This window comes from Mobula birostris, chromosome 3, assembly GCF_030028105.1.
Source record: "Mobula birostris isolate sMobBir1 chromosome 3, sMobBir1.hap1, whole genome shotgun sequence".
In the NCBI taxonomy this organism is placed as follows: Eukaryota; Metazoa; Chordata; class Chondrichthyes; order Myliobatiformes; family Myliobatidae; genus Mobula; species Mobula birostris.
In genome coordinates, this window is record NC_092372.1 from 59842792 (window position 1) to 59863287 (window position 20496).

At 41.7% G+C, this 20496-nt stretch overlaps 1 protein-coding gene across 2 annotated transcripts in view; it reads right to left on the reverse strand.

Moving 5' to 3' along the window:
• Nucleotides 1–499: 499 nt before the first annotated feature.
• Nucleotides 500–20496, reverse strand: part of kita (KIT proto-oncogene, receptor tyrosine kinase a) — a 78023-nt gene continuing 58026 nt past the window's right edge. Inside the window, exons 15-21 of one of the 2 annotated variants that reach the window (XM_072252698.1) lie at nucleotides 18072–18160; nucleotides 16680–16807; nucleotides 16435–16557; nucleotides 14755–14866; nucleotides 14571–14670; nucleotides 8800–8905; nucleotides 500–3214 (exon numbers count right to left, since the gene is read on the reverse strand). In XM_072252698.1, coding sequence (XP_072108799.1) covers nucleotides 3056–3214; nucleotides 8800–8905; nucleotides 14571–14670; nucleotides 14755–14866; nucleotides 16435–16557; nucleotides 16680–16807; nucleotides 18072–18160 — 817 coding nt within the window. In that variant the 3' untranslated portion in view covers nucleotides 500–3055. Of the gene's footprint in view, nucleotides 3215–8799; nucleotides 8906–14570; nucleotides 14671–14754; nucleotides 14867–16434; nucleotides 16558–16679; nucleotides 16808–18071; nucleotides 18161–20496 lie in introns of those variants that run through there. The other variant, XM_072252699.1, reaches the window with a different exon arrangement.

Consider the following 20496-nt stretch of genomic DNA (forward strand, 5'->3'; position numbering starts at 1 on the left):
TTTAAGCCAGATTTCAAAATGTGTAGTAAAATCATTCACCTCAGGCAAACTTTCCCATGATGTCAATCCCAATATCCTCATAGAATTCATATAAAGGACTATGCAATTTAGCACAACAACCAATTAGTACAGTCATCTGCCTATTACTTAAGATTCATTGTTACAGTGGGAGCTAATCTTTCTTATGCAAATTGATGAATAAGAAAAATTAGACTGTAAACTTAATAAGATATTTATATTTAAACTTTATACAGCAAAACTTTAAAGATTACCCAGGAACTCAGCATTTTCCAACGGGCTGCAATAAAGTAATCACTATCACATACACTAATATAGAAAAAAATAATCAGGATCCTTTAACAATGTAGGGAATTATCGGATGAGATTTTAAAACATCCAGAGGAACACAGTCTCATTCGATTGTATCCATGTATGGTCTGAAAGATAATTAAACTTGATTTGATTTGAAATGAAAAACTTCACAACAGCAAGGTCCTGCAAAATAGTTTATTTTCAAGTGTAAGTAAAAAGAATAATAATCATTGCTTCACAAACAATTCCTGGACTTACAATATATTGAGGTTTCACTAACACAATACACCACTCCAAAGGGACAGATCTGGGGATACAAGTTCCAAAACAGAAGGATTATTACTGTGTTCTGGAAGCATAGGCTATATGAAAACTAAAACATTGTCACACCACCCAAGTAATGTGGCATTGTAAAGAAAAATAAAATAAAACTTGTACATATAACATTTCTATATTCCAGTCACATAATGATGAAATACGCACTGATCAATGTATGATAGAACTTAACCTGGTAACCACTGGCATAAAGCTGGCTATGATGAATTGAGGCCTGAGGACCATAAAAGGGTGGCTTCATAGTTTATATTTCTGAGAACTTTCAGGGACTAGTATGCTATTCTTTGTTTACACTGACAACTTGCATACTTGCAGCAAATGCAACTTACAATAAGTCTACAAACTGAGCAAAAAAATAGCTTTCCAAACATTGTCATGTGGTCTTATATCTTTTAAGTCAGTAACCACCACTTATACTTGAAAAAGGTCCAAAGAACAGTAAAGATAAACATTATACATGTTTTATCCAGAAGTGTTCTTATTTAGAATTAGAATCAAGCTTAGAATAAAGCTTCTGAATCAGCTAACAATAAAGATAAAGAATTTGGAGTCAGCAACAAAATGTTTGGACACCCAGATGAGCAGGAAAATGATTCCTCAGTAAAACCTAGTTCCCATTTCCCAACATATGCTGGTGCCCAGTGATGTCTACAAGCTGGCTGGGCAGCAAATGGCATTAAGCAATTTCACAAAGACACCAGGAAGCACTTTTAGTTATAAACACAAGATTCTGCAGATGCTTGACAGTTGGCATTTATTCCTTTCCGTAGATGCTGCCTGACCCGCTGAGGAACTCAGCATTCTAAGCATTTTTAGTTTGCATTTTAAACAATAAACAGACTCCTTAATGAAACCAGAGCATCTATTTCCATAAAATTAGATTTTTCAGGTCAGTTTCCTAGGAAGTAGTTAAATCCTAGTATACAATTAATTTTTTTCTTGCATCTTAAATTAGTACAAAGGAATAAGGATGCCAAATACTGACCATTTCTAATCCAAGAACTCTTACTGGTACTTTGGACATAGATAGAAAATTCTACAGGATCCATTTAGTTCCACTTATTTAAATAGCATGAAATAAAAGTGATTACACCCTTTTCTATTATTTTGGATAACATCTCATTTTTTCAGGTTGTCGGTTAACTGTTATCTGCTTCCAAAAATAGAAGTATGACACTCAAGTATGTCAGGTATCAGTGCAATGACCTTTCATGTGACTTATGTTAACAACTCTATAGTGCAACATACCTCAATGGGTAAATAAAATGCACTTTTTAGAACTTAGTAATGTATTAAACAAACACAAACAATACAATGACATTAGAATTTTCAATATGTTTTTCATTACTTGCAAGTATTTTGATTAATTTCTGATGAGCTATTATAGCCATTTAGTTTAGCTTATTGAAGTTTGGCTACAGTTTTATTGCTACAGAACTTATGAGAGAGAAAAAAATCAAGTCAATTAACTATTTAAAACTGATCCCAAACAAAAGCTTGGCTAACAAGAATTCAAACTAACTTCACTAACCAATGAAAACATAATGGAAGACAGTCAACATAGCAATATTAGTTTCAGAAAAGTTTATAAAAGGTGCTTTAGAATGCAATTTCTGCTGTTCAAATACTCTTTGTAGAGCTCTGCAGACATGCTTATTTTGCACTTTTGATGGTGTGGGATATCATTGATGCTAATTTGTACTTATCTAGGCAAGACTGTAAAGTGGCAGGAGAATATCTAATGTACTTAGTTTTCAATTTGCTTAATCTGCTTGCCACATTACCAATGAATTTAAAAGATGAATGGTTGCATCTGTAGAAGAAAATGCTAATAAAGAATACCTCTGAAGATTATATTGATTAAAAGTCTCTTCTGAAGTTTGGCACGTTTTTTTTCCAGACGTGGTTAATTTGAATGCTTAACGATGCTACTATTGCACCCAGAATCAGCTCCGCAGAAAGAAAGGCTGGAAGAGACAGGGTTCTATTCCATCGCTGGTGCAGATCTCCCTTAAAGAGCAAGAGGGTCCTTTCACGATTCTTATAATTTCAGTCTGTTTTTTTTATTTGTTGGGTAAATTAGCTAGTTCAGGAGAATCTTGATCTGACATACTTGTTGCAGCAAAATAAACATAACTGCATATAGTTCAAATCATAGAACAATTTGTATTTTTTTAAAACATCAGGCTGCAGAACATGACTGTAAATCTCTCTGCAATCAGTCTTGCAGTGAGCAATCCCTCTGATGCATGTAACTTTGCTTCGAGGACTACAGTATAGTAGTTTCCAAGTAGATTTTTGTGTCCGAAATCAGAATATATATGAACGTTAATAAAATATACATTCAGTCATTTTTTTCTGTATATTAGTCTCAGCAGGGCTTGTGTAATTTGGTCTTTGCCTAACGTCAAATTCCCATTCGCTTGTTTTCCTCTTCAAAGAAGACGTCATCATTCACGAGCAGTGGCTGGTCCGATGCATTGCTGCTGCCAGCTGAATTAAGGCGTGAGGAATGGCTGGAGAACTTAAGCCCAGTGGTGAAATTTGACTCCAAGTTGGAATACTTCTGTAAAAATAAGGATGGAAATGGATCAATGGCCTAAAGAGTTTATTCATATAACTTCTACATGTGACTTTTTTTAACATTTTGAAACATCAGTAATCGTGATTGTCATGTTTTCTTCAAATCTTGTTGCTTTGACTGTAGGAATAATAGTAGAGATGGCAGGGACAACCACCCTTCAAGTCTACATCAAAAGCATTGGAAGAGAACTACAGAGCTGATATTTTCATTGACCTGTTTTTTCCTATATCCATTACAGGTACTGAATTTAATTCCCCAATAAATTATATGTCCTTCTTGAACAGCATCACAAAGCAATAAAATGTTATATCTCCATGAATAAAAACAGCTAAATATAATGAAAGGTTTACATATAATGCTCAGCACAGATATCTCTTCTAGAAATTGGATTGGGAAAAAAAAGCACATGTACCTTTTTATACAAATTTTTCACAAAAAAAATTCTGATTCCAAACATGTGTGACAGCTTCTGCTGAACATGTTGTGTCACAATTCCATCCTGAGGCTAGTGTTATTTCATTTTTATACTAACTAACTACTCCTCCTTGTTAATGTACAATTAAACAAATTAATTTTAATAAATCACTTGTCCCTTTCGTACAGTAGGATGGTTTTAAAAGTCACTACTAGGACATAATTTATTTTATCTTCACTGATCCACAGTACTGATATTAACGTGAACAAGAATTGTTCCCCTCTCAGCTTCCTCCTTCCCCCCTTCCTCCAGTAGCATCTCTACAGCAGCCTGTGATACACAGGAACTTCTATCATTGTGCATCCTGCGAGATCACAGCTCAGGTAGAGACCTAAAATCATTCCTGTCCTAAAGTCATTTCAGTCTTCACCCAGAGGATTTCTGAACAGCAATGAACTCAGTTTAAACTACCAGTCCACCTGCACTTTGACATTGGGTGAGGAGATTGCATGCTGTGCACTGGTTCAGAAGTGGGAATACTGTGAACGGAGTCTCCCCCTTTTACTGTTACGTTCTCCTGCACAATTGTCATTGCACTCCCAGCACTCAATTCAAACCTACGATGAGTGATGCAATGACAGGCTAAGTGAGATATCAGCCTTCCTACTTACAGAAGCAGAATACTCTACAGGTTCAGTTAAGGCCGCTACAGTCTTGATACCTCTTTGAAGTGGCATTTCTCCACAGTTCCCAATGACCAATCCATCAGCACTTGAATTGGATTTTCTCACCGCTCTGTTTCAGAGGACATTGCACATGGTATAACAGTTGTAGTTGTTAGGTTACTAATATTTCTCTACCATCTTAATCTCAAAAACAGTCCCCAGTATCCATCATCAGTGGTCATTTGAACAGAGCCTAGAAATATTTGTGCACCACCCTAGACCTATTTGGCTTTCAACTTGAACTCTCCTCTCCCGTTCCTGATTATCACTATCTGCTTGGCTCACTTCTGAGATTAGGAACATCAAATTATACTTTCTTAAGTGATCATGAACTCATCAAAGTCTAGGTATTTGCCCTACTAGGCTGCGGTCTCTGAAGGAAAATAAAACTCATAGTTCAGTCATTTGAGAAATAAAATAAGGGAATCAGTGACATAGATATTAATAATATTGTCAGTAGCTTCATCTTTTCACCTATGACCGGGAGTGCAAAGTTGAAATGTTCAAAATAACTTTATTATCAAAATACATATATGTCACCATTTACAAACGTTTGTATTACCCTGAGAGTTATTTTCTTGTGGGCTTTCACAGTAGAAAAAAGGAATACAATAGAATCAATGAAAAACTACACATAAACAAAGTGAACAACTAATGTGTAATAGAAAAACAGTGCAAGTACAAAAAATAATGATATTAATAAGTAAATAATACTGTAAACATGAGTTGTAGACAAAGTTCCCTCAAATATTTTTAGTTGTACCAACTAACCATTGCTCTAAGCAGGAAATTTTAACCCTGCCTGAAAACTGTGTGACACTTTAAATGTATTTTGTAATATGTTGTGGATATGAATATTTAGAATGAAGATTGAAAAAATCACATACTTTTGATTTTATTTATTATTTGAAGGGTATAATCTTTCTTAAAGATTTTTGTAAACTTTTTCTCATCTGACGGTGTCAGTGTTCAACAAGCCGGCAGCTTATTAACAATGAGCTACCAACTTCCATTCTGTGGTCATTGTTACAATTTGTAACAATGACAATGTAAATATGTTGAAGCTCTAAAATGTTTCAAAGTAAAGATTGTAGTGCATTTATTATTTTAAAAAAATTATGGATTATATTCATTAACACATAATTAATTACAGGGATTTTGCAATTATATTAACATAGATTTCAAAATTATACTAGCATAATTTTAAAAGTATATTAACATCTTTTGAAAATTCCAGCTGCGCAGCAACAAAGCTATGCGTGTGGGAGCATTTCAGTTACTGCATGTTCGTGCAGCTTAGAGGGAAGGTTGGTTGTAGCCCATAGGTTGTGGAATCAGTTCAGTGTTGAGGTCAGTGGAGCTATCCATGCTGGGCCAGGAACTTGACGGTTGAATGGTAATAACTGTTCCTGAACCTGGTAATGTGGGACCCAAGACCAAGATATGTCCTCTTTTCTCCAGAGTTTCATCCTCTGTGTCTGTTGGGTGGATCCTTGTTGTACGCCAGCTCCTTGCCATCTCGTTATGCGTTTTGGTCTCTATTCCTCCAAGAGTTGACATGCAGACTCATGACTGAGTGAAAATAGGGCCTTTGGACAGTAGAGGTTGTCCATTTACTCAAGGAGACCAGGAGGTACATTCATTACATTTGGTAAGAATAGCTATACTTACTAAAAGTGGGTACATAAGTGAGAATGTGATGAAATGGAGTGGAGTGCTTCTTATAGCTGAAGGGGAGGGAAAAGCACTGAGGGCATGGGATGTATCCCAGATGTAGGTGGGGAGAGACTGAACTATGGGTGACAAAATGGAGTCCAGGTAGGCAGATACAAGTTCGGTGGGACAGGAGCAGGGAGAAACTATGGGTCTGCCGGGACAGTCAGGCTTGTGGATCTTGGGGAGGAGGTAAAACCGAGCAATGCGCGGTGTGGGAATTATGAGTTTAGTGGCTGAGGATGGAAGGTCTCCGGAGTTGATAAGGGCAGTGATGGTACGGGAGACAATGGTTTGATATTTTTTGGTGGGGTCCTGTTCCAGGGGTAAGTGAGAGGAGGTGTCAGAGAGCTGCCGTTCGGCCTCAGTGAGGTAGAGGTCCGTCCGCCACACTACTACGGCACTACCTTTGTCCGCGGGTTTGATGGTGAGGTTGGGATTAGTGCGGAGAGAGTGGAGGGCAGTGTGTTCAGAGGGAGTGAGGTTGGAACAGGAGAGAGGAGTGGTGAAGTTGAGACAATTGATGTCTCGGCAACAGTTGGAGATGAAAAGATCAAGTGCAGGTAGAAGGCTCGGGCGGGGTGTCCAGGAGGAGGAGGAGTGTTGGAGACAGGAGAAGGGGTCATCTGTATGGGGGGGGAATCCTTGCCAAAGAAGTAGGCTCGGAGACGTAGGCAACGGAAGAAGAGTTCAGCGTCATGGCGGGCACGGAACTCACTGAGGTGTGGACGGAGGGGGACAAAAGTGAGGCCCTTGCTAAGGACAGAACCTTCTGCCTCAGAGAGGGGAAGGTCAGAGGGGATGGTGAAGACACGGCAAGGGTTGGGGCTGGGGTCAGAGGAGGGTAAAGAGTGGGAGGTCTCAGGAGGGGGGTTTGGAGAGTTCAGAGAGAGCGGGGTTAGGGGTGGATGAGGGATCAGAGGAATGGAGGGGTGATGAGGGGTAGAGGGAAGGTTGGGAGTCGCGGGGAGGAAAGAGGGTAGTGGGGGAATAAGACGAGTGGTAGGACCCAGCAGCAGTAAGAGCAGTCCCAGTCCGGAGAGTGTCGGGACCTCAGTCCGAGCTGGATCCGGAGCTGGGGGTGGCAGAGCCTGAAGCCTGCAGGGCCCCAGAGCTGAGGTCGGAGTCGGAAACAAGTGAGTCTATGGCTCACCGGGGGCTGGTGCCCATGTCCGAGAGGTCGTGGTTCCAGTCAGGGTCAGAACCAGAGGCGTATGAGTCTTCGGCCTGCCAAAGGCCTGAGAAGTTGAGGTCCAAGGGGCCGGGGTCCGGGCTGGAGGTGGTCATCATTGTGGGCTCCAGGCAGGCGAGCTTGTGGTCCTTCTTCGATGTGCGGAAGGAGAAGAAAAGGCAGTTGGAGGCGTGAATCCGGCGGAGAATGAAGTATAGGAGAGGTCCATGGCAGACGGTGGAGAGCGAGGCCTGGACTGGTGGCAGAGAGAGGGACAGGGCCGGAAGGTATCTCCACATAGCAGTGAGCGTGGCGCAGAGGATCTGGCGGGAGTAGCAGTCAATGAAACTGAGGTACCTGGGATCCTCGCTGGGCCCGAACTGGGAGACCTGGAACCGGAGCTGGAATCCCTGCGGTACAAGATGGCGGCGGAGACACATTCCCAGGAAGGAGACGTGGCTGTGGTAGCAGGTCTGAGTCAGGGTCGGGTCGAAGAGAAGATTTAAACTTCTTCAGGGTAGGCGTACCTCGAAGACACTTTGTAGCGGAGTAGCGAATCGTAATCACAAAATAATCTGCAAATGCTAGGGTCAAAGCAACACTCACAACACGCGGGATGAACTCGGTAGGTCGGACAGCATCCATGGAAAAGAACAGTCGACGTTTCGGGCCGGAACCCGTCGTCAGGACTGCAGGGGGAAGGGGCAGAGGCCCTATAAAGGAGGTGGGGGGAGGGTGGGAAGGAGAAGGCTGGTAGGTTCCAGGTGAAAAACCAGAAAAGCCAAACTTAACTGCTCCAATTTAGATATGATTGCTGAAGTGGACCTGGAAAATGAACATTCATTTGAGGTCAAGGCTACACATTCGCACCCTTCAGAAGCTACCTTCTGCTTCAGATTGGGCCTTGTTTCAAGTGCCACGATTTCTTACAGGATCAATATTTACATGACTGAAAGCAAGACACATTTTAGTACAGAGGATTCCAGCTCATTAGTTAACTGGGACAATCACTTATTTGAGACAACTCTTAAAGAACAAAAACTAATTGAGCAAATAGGCAGGATTCCCTTTGTTCATTGGGGCACTACGTCGCTTAATTGGGAAAGGAGGTTGTTGCCGAACTGTTTCTAACTAGTCACGTGCACTTTTGTGGATGTTAGACACTACACTGTGCTTAGAGTGAACAGTTTTTTTAAAAAATATAAGTTGCATGAATCTGTGTTCAAAAAGAGGTGATTATTATTGTCAGAGGTTTGAATTCACAGACCCATTTTTTACAAGGTAGCAATATGGAGTTGCTTGCTGATTATCAATGTTCACTAGTTTGTTTTTTAAATTCCCTTTTGCATCGGTGCTTTTGGTTCAGTAATTTAAAATTGTAACTTTAATTTACTGCTTATGGCATATATCCACACACCGGCTGTGAGCAGGTATAAGAATTCCAGCAGCTACCGCATTCAGGAAACAACCAACCACCCTGGGTCATATCTGCCCACACATGTTGTAGCCACAACCCCCTGTGGCTACTCACTCAGCCGCTTACATGTTTAGAGGTGTCTGAGAGTTGCTCTTCAATCATCTCCACTATTTGTTCAAACGTAGGTCTTCTTAAAGCATCAGAGTCCCAGCAAGATTTCATGACTTCATACCTATGAGATATTACTCAGTTAACAACATGGAAAAGAAAGCAATCATAAAAGACAGGAATTTTAACCAACATAACTGTTTAGGCAGAATAGTTTTTCACTCAAGTTTAGTCCCTTGCATTCTATAACAGATTTTGAAACAGATAATGAAAGGATGCATTGTTCAAAAAAAAATGCAAAAGCTACAGGGGTCCACATTGGTAAGGAAAATGAGGGTTGGGATGGCCCCACCTTGCAGAGCTGGAAAGAAAAAAAATTGAGTTTTGACGTTATTAACATGATTTCAGCAACCAGCAACCTTAACTGAGGGTTCAATTTCATGAATAGCTTGGCTAATTCACCTTAAAGATAGTCTGCACCTCTTCAGGAAGCGTGGTGGTGGTGCGAGTAACGCAACAATTATTTACAGCTTGCTAAAAGGCATAAAGAAACAAGGGCAGAAAGCAACGGCTTTCTTTCTGAATACTTAGTTATAAGGAGCGGTGAGAAAGAAAGAAGTAATCTGCCCATAGAGAGTGGCAGCTGTCCAGGAACACAGCAAAGCAGCAGTAGTAGACGCTAACAGATATGAACATGAGAAGTTAATATCTTTGGTGCTGCAATGAAACTAACAAGCACAGAACGTCAGCAAAGACTCCTTCAAACCCCACCCCTCACTAAATGCACATCAACTCTCATGCACTATTCAGTGTTACACATCCTCGAGGGCATGCATTTAAAATGAAAGGAGAAAGAGTTTAAAGGAACAGGTTTTTCACACAGAGGTGGTGGCTGTATGCAACTGCCAGAGGAGGTAATAGAGGTTGGTATAATTACAGCATTTAAAACACTTAAGTTTCTGGATGTCAGCATTTAGGAGGAACACACACAAAATGCTGAAGGAGCTTCAGCAGGTCAGGCGGCATCTATGGAGGGAAATAAACAGTTGACCTGCTGAGTTCCTCCAAATTTTCACTTGTGTGTGGCTCAAGATTTCCAGGATCTGCAGATCTTCTTGTCCACTTCAGAGACTTAGTCCAACACATTGATGCAATCATGAAGTAGGCACGGTAGCAGCTCTACACATTAGGAGTTTGAGGAGACTAGGCATGTCACGAAAGAATCTGGCAAATTTCTATAGATGTACAGTGGAGAGCATCATAGCTTGGTATGAAGGCTCCAATGCACAGGATCGCAAGAGGCTGCAAGGCCTCTAGACTTAGCCAGCACCATCATGGGTACAACCCTCCCACCATCAGTGCCTGAAGAAAGTGGCATCCATCATTAAAGACCCGCACCATTCAGGACGTAGCTCTTCCTATGACTACCATCAGAGAGGACGTTCAGAAGCCTGAAGCCCTACCCTCAACATTACAGGAACAGCTGAATCGTCAGATTTCTAAATGGTCCATGAACCCATGGACACAACCTTGTTATTTCCTTTTTTTGTTGCACTATTTATTTATTTATTTGTTTGTTTGTTTGTTTATTTATTTAATTTATTGTTACTTTATGTCCTTGCACTGTACTACTGCCAGAAACAACAAACCACATCATATAAGACGTGGTAATAAACCTGATTCTGATTCTCGCCTTCGGGATAGAAAACATTTAGGAGGGTAAATACAGCCAGTAGGGACTAGCTTCGGGAGAAATCTTGATAGTCATGGATGAGTTGGGCTGAAGGACCTACTGTATTTCTATAATGTCTAACTCTATGGCCCAATGTGTCATAAAAGGGGGCATTGGGAACAGACCCAAATGCAAGACAGGCACCAAAGTACTAGAAACAGGACTTGACTAAAGTAGGCACGTGACAGGATACAGACAAGGAGCAGGGTCAAGAACACAGACTTGGGCTAGGACATGAACTAGACAGGGAACCCGGACAACGAACTATGAACTAGGAGGCTGGGCTTGGGAAAGTGGGACCAGGACTAGGAACCATGAACTAGGAGCCTGTGCTTGGACTCGGAGTCAGAGACTGGACAAAGACTCAGAACCTGGGTCTTGCCTCGGGCTCGGACCCCAGAACTAGGCAAGGACATGACATGGCTACAGGACAGGATGAGGCTTAAGGCTGGGGTCTGGGGTCTTGGATCTTGGGTCTTGAGGCTGGGGTCTTGAGTCTTGAGTCTTGAGGCTGGGGTCTTGAGTCTTGAGGCTTGAGGCTGGGGTCTTGAGTCTTGAGGCTGGGGTCTTGAGTCTTGAGGCTTGAGGCCAGATGCTGGGGTCTTGAAATGCAGAGGCTGATAACTCGGAGGCTGGAGCTCAGAGACAGACTGGGAACTGAACATCAACGTAGAGCCGGAACTTATCCTTCGAAAAGCCAGGACTCATCTTTATCTCCACACCAAGGTGGGATAGGTCCAACCGTCAGGTAACGGCAGAACGGCAGGATTTACCCAACAGAGGCAAAGACAACACAAGACAGGTTCCCCCGCAGGGCAACAGCAGAACAGCCTGACTTACCCCATGGAGGTGAGGACAAGACGAGACAAACACCAAAGAACGACAGACAGTTCCACCTCTGCATTGGGGTTGCTCCGAGCCGCAGTTATGGCTAGCAACCTCAGATGGCTACGGAAACAGCCGGATCCCTACCTAGCTCAGAGTGGCTGACGGCCACTCAGCTGGCCCGGGAAACAGCCAAATCCATACCGCAAAGGCAGCTCCAACTAGTGACAGCAAGGCTCCATGAAGTGATGGTTCTCCAACGTGGCCTAAAGATGGCAAGTGGCCGGTCTAGCCTTCCACCAGCAGGGTGCTCCCAGGGAATCTTGACAAGACAATCCAGCCGCCCGCACTCAACCTCAAGGCTACTTATGTTCCAAGCCCCAAGCTAGGAATCAGGTGCCTATGACTAACCCAACCGAAACAAGGGATAGCTGGAAGACCCGGAGTCCGGAGTCCACGGACCGGACCGTGAACCGGAACGCGGACTTCACAAACCGGACCATGACACTATGATCACCTGCCTACCAACAATCCTGATAATCACTCAGATATAACATTCAAACTTCCCACCAGAAGCTCAAATGATTAGAAAATGGAAAAAATTCTTGGTTTGTCCACCAAAAACTACCAAGTCATTTTCATAAGAATGACTAGGAGTTCCAAGTACTAATACAAAATACTATAAAGAGAAGGATTTCTTAAATTGGAAGCACCAACAGAATTTAAGGGAGAAAATGAACAAATCTATAAGCATCTAAAGGCAGAATTACAACAAATAAATTGTGACCTAAAGAATGGATGTTGCTGGAGAGACTCCAACAACATGTACTCTCCAGATCATCTTTGACCCAAGCAGCCAAGAGTCCATCCTACTGAGACCCAATAAATGAGAGAGTTCATCAACAACAGTGAAGCAGTTAGCACCCCAATGGATGTTGACTGAATGATCTCCTCAGAAAGGACTTGGTCTTTGCCATGAGTAGCCCAGCTCCATCTCACAGCACGCTTTCTATTACAATCTTGGCACCACCCTAATCTGGCAAAAGTTTATCCATCAACTGATAACCAGGCGAACACAAGAGAACAGCAGAAAACAGGAATAGGAATGGGCATCAGGCTCCCTGAACTTGCCCCACCATTTAATATGATCATGGTTGATTTATGGTATCTTCAGTTTCTCCTCTGTCTGATTTTGCCATTCCCCTCTATTCTTCAATCTGCCAAATATTTATCCACATCTACTTAAAATACTTCTAATAATCCAATAGGCAGAGAATTCTAGAGATTCACAATTCTTTGTTAAGAGAGATTTCTATTTACCTCAGTTTAATTAAAATGATCGATCCCTCCTTATCTTTAAGTTATGTTCCTTATTCAGGACTGTCCCACAGTGAAAACACCCCAATCTCTACACTGTCAATCCCTCTTAGCTTTGGCATTATAGAAACATAGAAACATAGAAAATAGGTGCAGGAGTAGGCCATTCGGCCCTTTGAGCCTGCACCACCATTTATTATGATCATGGCTGATCATCCAACTCAGAACCCCGCCCCAGCCTTCCCTTCATACCCCCTGATCCCCGTAGCCACAAGGGCCATATCTAACTGCCTCTTAAATATAGCCAATGAACTGGCCTCAACTGTTTCCTGTGGCAGAGAATTCCACAGATTCACCACTCTCTGTGTGAAGAAGTTTTTCCTAATCTCGGTCCTAAAAGGCTTCCCCTTTATCCTCAAACTGTGACCCCTTGTTCTGGACTTCCCCAACATCGGGAACAATCTTCCTGCGTCTAGCCTGTCCAATCCCTTTAGGATTTTATACGTTTCAATCAGATCCCCCCTCAATCTTCTAAATTCCAACGAGTACAAGCCCAGTTCATCCAGTCTTTCTTCATATGAAAGTCCTGCCAACCCAGGAATCAATCTGGTGAACCTTCTTTGTATTCCCTCTATGGCAAGGATGTCTTTCCTCAGATTAGGGGACCAAAACTGCACACAATACCCCAGGTGTGGTCTCACCAAGGACTTGTACAACTGCAGTAGTACCTCCCTGCTCCTGTACTCGAATCCTCTTGCTATGAATGCCAGCATACCATTCGCCTTTTTCACCGCCTGCTGTACCTGCATGCCCACTTTCAATGACTGGTGTATAATGACACCCAGGTCTCGTTGCACCTCCCCTTTTCCTAATCGGCCACCATTCAGATAATAATCTGTTTTCCTATTTTTGCCACCAAAGTGGATAACTTCACATTTATCCACATTAAATTGCATCTGCCATGAATTTGCCCACTCACCCAACCTATCCAAGTCACCCTGCATCCTCTTAGCATCCTCCTCACAGCTAACACTGCCACCCAGCTTCGTGTCATCCGCAAACTTGGAGATGCTGCATTTAATTCCCTCATCCAAGTCATTAATATATATTGTAAACAACTGGGGTCCCAGCACTGAATAAGGCCATCCCTCTTTCTTCTAAACTCCAAGGAATACAGGTCCAAGCTATTTAGTTTCACTTGGTTTTACAACTCCCATCCCTGAAATTAGCCTGACTAATCTCGTTTGGACTGTCTCCAGTGTTGCTGTAACTTTTAGTTCAGGTAAGTGGTCAAAACCATACAAAGTTTTCAAGATAAGACCTCAGAAACATCCTATATAATTGATTCAAAACCTCATATTTTTAAGTCATGAACCTTTTGCGATGTATTTAAACTGCCCTTGATGAGCTCTGTCTGTGCTTGCCTCATTACAAGGTAGGTTCCTATGTGTCTGAGTGGTCCTTTTGAAGTACTAAACCATTGTGGTGAAGTCTATCTGACGTGACTTTAGGCTCACTTCTCCCTCATCTGGGAAAAGCAGAACATGTAAAGCAGCCATTATTGTGACTATCCTCAAGGAAAGAGACGTCCAACAGCAGTAATTAGAGAAGAGTCTCTGCTGTTTGGCACAAAGAAAGTAATCACAAACATCCTCCCCACTTGTGAAAAATCATGCGTAATCCCATTACTTCCCTTTCCCCAAACAAAAGCACAAATCCTTGACAATGAATAATTGCATATCACAGATGTCCTTAATTTGGCTTTTTTACAAGAGTGGATAATAGTTACTGTTGCATGTTCACAATGTCTAAACAATTAGCTGAGTAACTCAATACACACATAAAAGAGGATATGAACAAAAACAGCCCGTTTGCATTGTAACAATTTTAGAAAAAAATCAGGAATCATACTTACAGCTCAGCAGATGCAAGTTCAGGATTTAGCATCCTGTACCCTTCCTTAATCATCTTGTAGAACTTGTTGTCCACAGGAATGCCAGGGTAAGGGCTGCTCCCTAAAATGAAATAGTATTAAATCTTGTACAGACATATATCTAATTGAGACAATCAACATCAGTTTAAAAAGGTAGAACTATTACCTAGTGAGAAAATTTCCCACAACAAAATACCATAAGACCAGACGTCACTCTCAAATGTGTAGACACAGTCAAAAATACTCTCTGGCGCCATCCATTTCACAGGAAGACGAGCCTAGGGTTAAAATAATCTGAGTATTGAATCATTGTTTTTCAAGATTATTTGTAGAATATGTAATTAAACAATGTTTCAAATCATCCATCTTTAGTACACTGTCAAATGTATATGTGGTGTGTGTGTGTGTGTGTGTGTGTGTGTGTGTTCACGTAATTATTCCTAGAGAACTCTGGACATGCTAATTCCATTGTAGACTATTATCACACAACACACACAAAAAATGGTGGAGGAACTCAGCAGGTAGCAAGAAAACTCAAATATCAGAGGTGCAGAGGTACTTAGGAGTCCTCGTGCAAGACTCCCAAAAGGTTAATTTACAGGTTGAGTCTGTGGTAAAGAAGGCAAATGAAATGTTGGCATTTATTTCAAGGGGAATAGAACACAAAAACAAGGAGATACAGCTGAGGTTTTATAATACCCTGCTCAGGCCACAATTGGAGAATTGTCAACAGTTCTGGGCCCCATATCTCAGAAAGGATGTGTTGTCACAGGAGTTAACATATGAGAAGCGTTTAGCAGCTTTGGGCATGTAATCACTGGAATTTAGAAGAATGCAAGGGTGGGGGGGGAGGGGTGGATCTCATTGAAATTTACTAAAAGCTGGAAGGACTAGGTAAGATGGATGTAAAGAGGATGTTTCCTATGGTGGTGGTTCTAAAGGGCACAGCCTCAAATTTGAGGGGAGACCTTTCAAAACAGTGCTAAGGAAGAATTTTTTTTGGTGGAGAGAAGTGAACCACTGAGGAAGCCAAAACCATGGTATATTTAAAGTGAAAACTTTTAGTTTTCTTATTGGTTGGGAGACCAAAGATTATGGTGAGAAGGCAGGTGTATGGGGTAGAGTGGGATCCAAGATCAGCCATGATGGAATAGCAGAGCAGACTCAAAGGGCTGAATGGCCTAATTTTGCTCCTTTCTCTTATCATCTTAATGTTTAAATGAGATTGTCTCTGGAATAAGGTAGGGACTTATGTAGTGGAAAGGATGGGAAGATAATTTGACTGTGATTATTTGCATACAGCTTTTAACATATGGTAAAAAAATAAAATAACAAAGTACAATAAAAATACTCTTTGGTTGCCTTTGTAGAGAAAAATAGTAACTTGCATCCGAGTCCTTGATGATCTAGTACACAAATAATCCTTTGCTGGTCAGGACTTGATCTGAATTTAAATCTAGAATAGTCAAATTTTGCTTTGCATTTGCAACTCTGGTGATTCAGTACTGATATGTGAAGTTGCTTGGCATCCCTAACTCCTCTGTTTCAGGGATCATATATTTGTTTGTCAGTAATTGTTAGCTGTGCATTTACTGTAGGTTTAATGTCTATGGCTGTTGACTTGCATAGCTCACAATATATACCTAGCAACTGCTAATTAATGTTTGATGCAAAAACATACAAAATATTGTCTTTAGTAGATCATTGTTATTTTAACACTTGCCCATTGCAGATGGATTCCATTCCACCGCCCTGATTTCGGGAACCATTTAAATAGAAGCTAGTACAGGAACCAGACCCGTGGAAGAGGATGGACAACAAGAGTAAACGGTCCTGCATCACTTACATTGCCTTTTACCACATAGTTGGAATCATTCCTAATGTCTCTAGCCAGCCCAAAGTCACAAATCTTTGCGATCCGTCCATTTGTTAGAAGAATGTTTCTTGCTGCCAGATCTCTGTGAATGCACTGCAATAAGTGAGGTACACATTGTAAACAATATATAATAAACGCAATCAAGTTTATAATTGAGTTACAATATTATCAACAATAATGTCTGAAATGGTAATTTACAAGCAGTTCATGCTTACGTTCTTAGATGAGAGGAAGCTCATTCCTTTTGCCACCTGATAGGAAAAGATGAGAAGGTCTTCAAATTCCAGAGCCAGGCTATAGTCTTCAGTGTCCTCACTGTTGTTTTCCTTATCACCATAGGATTCTAAACAATAAAGTATCTGGTGTTTAAACAGGCACTATCTAGTATTTTCTCCCGTTCGTAATGTTATCTATGACTCAGATTTGGATCATAGAGCAAGATAGTAGGAAATACTTGCAGAATGCAAAGTCTGTTTATCTTTAACAAAGGTTGTCTCTACTGAGCCAGTTTTTCAGATAAACTGAGAACAATGCGATAGAGACGGCACCGCCTACAAATCCAGCTCCCAACCATGAACAATGCGATAGAGACAGCACTGTCTACAAATCCAGCTCCAACCATGATTTCTAAACAAGCTATGAAATTTACATACTAAAGAAGCAAACAGCACATGTAAATTATTGACCTGATCTGCTGAATTCCTCCAGCACTTTCTATGCATTGCTCTCAAAATTTCCAGTACTTGCAGAAATGTTTGTGTTTATGACATGTAAAATATTTATTTTATTCCTTGAACTGTGACTACTTCGCAGAATTCGTGTCATAAAACAATTTTGTACAATGCTGTCATTTATATTCCAGAAGCATCTCTCCCTAACTCTTCCCTTCTTGCCTCTCCTAATTCCTCTATACCCTCCTCCTGCTTAAACACACCAAATACACTAGTACATAGTACTGATGTATACAGTCTAATCCCACTGTAATTAATTTTATTCTCCTCACATCCCTGTCAACTCCCCCACATCCCCCCTCCCCAGATTCTATCACTACACACTAAGGGCAATTTAAAGAAGCACACACAAAATGCTGGAGGAACTCAGCAGGCCAGGCAGCACCTATGGAAATGAGTAAACAGTCGATGTTTCAGGCCGAGACCCTTCATTAGGGTTCTTTTCCACGGATACTGCCTGACCTGGTGAGTTCCTCCAGGACTTACTGCGTGTTGTTTTGATTTCCAGCATCTGCAGACTTTCTCTTGTTTGGGAGGGACAATTTACAGATTCTTAATTAATCTACAGATCAGCACGTTTCAGGGGATGTGAGAAGAAATCAAAGCACTTGGAGGAACCCCACATGGTCAGAGGAAGAATGTGCAAATTCCATACAAATGGCACCAAAAGTCAGAATCAAACCCCTGTCACTGCAGTTGTGAAGCAGGTGATCCACTAGCTACACTACTGTGTTCTTCCTTAAGTTGCATGGCTGTATGACATACACCTGCCACCCCACCACCCCACTGTTCAGATAAAGTAAACCGCAAACATTTGTAATTCATTTCAACAAAAAGATGATTACAGTTCTATCTGGATTACCATAGGTATCTTACCCTTGCTTGGCAATCTGATTTTGTCCTGGATAGTTTGAGGAGATGTTGTTCTGCTTGGCTTCATTTCCATATATGACCCAGAATTATTGCTGTAGTATGTAAGAGATACATTAAATCAATATTGTATTAGGATTTAAAAATAAAATAACAGTATACCATCACGTAAATGGAATTTTTAATCTTTTGGCACCTCTTCCAAACAATTTGTCTTAGATCTAAATGTGAACACAAACCAAACTACAAAGTCTGTAAACAGCATCACAAATTGTGAGCAGTAATTCTAGGACATTAGAATGCATAATTTGATAAAGTAAAGAATTATTTCAAAATGCTTATTAAAGTAGTGTCAAAATGCATTTTTATAGCTGTCAATATAACATGGTTTTGATTTAAGATATTTGGAAGGTGCACTTTGCAAGAGGGCTCCCATTGCCATGAAACAGTTTTGGGAGATGGAAGAGGCTAGGGAACAGAGTGCAAGGAGGAAATCTCCTGATTCTGAGGCACCCTCTACCTACGCAATCAGGTACTATTCATATTTACCATTCAGCATTCCCAAGGCTGGAAATCTCCACTCCATGGAATACCCATAGGATGGGCACACTCCATGTAGCATGGAAATTTACTTGGCGTGCTGTATAAATAATTCTATTTGCCACTTCAAGGATCAGCTTTACTTGCCATATATTAGGAATTTTCTGTGATGCATTGGCATGACATGCAGCAAAAAAATTCAACAATGGTAAAGAATAAAAAAAATATACAAATAAAGTTAGAAGTACAGACATGGAATAAAATGTGCATAAATACCAGCATGTATTTACAATGCAAACAGCATTATAAACTGTAAACACGAGGAATTCTGCAGATGCTGGAAATTCAAGCAACACACATCAAAGTTGCTGATGAACGCAGCAGGCCAGGCAGCATCTCTAGGAAGAGGTACAGTTGACGTTTCGGGCCGAGACCCTTCGTCAGGGCTAACTGAAGGAAGAGCTGGTAATACATTTGAAAATGGGAGGGGGAAGGGGGAGATCCAAAATGATAGGAGAAGACAGGAGGGGGAGGGATGGAGCCAAGAGTTGGACAGGTGATTGGCAAAGGGGATATGAGAGGATCATGGGACAGGAGGCCCAGGAGAAAGGAAAGGGGGAGGGGGGAACCTAGAGGATGGGCAAGGGGTATAGTCAGAAGGACAGAAGGAGAAAAAGGAGAGAGAGAGAAAGAATGTGTGTATATAAATAAATAACGGATGGGGTAGGAGGGGGAGGTGGGGCATTAGCAGAAGTTAGAGAAGTCAATGTTCATGCCATCAGGTTGGAGGCTACCCAGACGGAATATAAGGTGTTGTTCCTCCAACCTTTATGGCCTCCTCTACTGTAAAGATGAAGCCACACTCAGATTGGAGGAACAACACCTTATATTCCGTCTGGGTAGCCTCCAACCTGATAGCATCAACATTGACTTCTCTAACTTCCACTAATGCCCCACCGTCCCTTTGTACCCCATCCGTTATTTATTTATATACACACATTCTTTCTCTCTCTCTCTCCTTTTGCTTCCTCTGTCCCTCTGACTATACCCCTTGCCCATCCTCTGGGTTTCTCTCCCCCTCCCCCTTTTCCTTTTCCCTGGGCCTCCTGTCCCATGATCCTCTCATATCTCTTTTGCCAATCACCTGTCCAGCTCTTGGCTCCATCCCTCCTCCTCCTGTCTTCTCCTATCATTTTGGATCTCCCACTCCCCCTCCCACTTTCAAATCTCTTACTAGCTCTTCCTTCAGTTAGTCCTGACGAAGGGTCTCAGCCCGAAACGTTGACGGTACCTCTTCCTAGAGATGCTGCCTGGCCTGTTGCATTCACCAGCAAATTTGATGTGTGTAGCATTATAAACTGGACTGGTCAAAGAACACTGAGGCTGTCTACAAGAAGAGTCAGAGCCGTCTCTATTTCCTGGGGAGACTGAGGTCCTTTAACATCTGCCGGACGATGCTGAGGATGTTCTACCAGTCTGTGGTGGCCAGTGCAATCATGTCTGCTGTTGCGTGCTGGGCAGCAGGCTGAGGGTAGCAGACACCAACAGAATCAACAAACTCATTCGTAAGGCCAGTGATGTTGTGGGAATGGAACTGGACTCTCTGACGGTGGTGTCTAAAAAGAGGATGCTGTCCAAGTTGCATGCCATCTTGGAAAATGTCTCCCATCCACTACATTATGTACTGGTTGGGCACAGGAGTACATTCAGCCAGAGACTCATTCCACTGAGATGCAACACAGAGCATCATAGGAAGTCATTCCTGCCTGTGGCCATCAAACTTTACAACTTCTCCCTTGGAGGGTCAGACACCCTGAGCCAATAGGCTGGTCCTGGACTTATTTCCTGGCATAATTTATATATTACTATTTAACTATTTATGGTTTTATTA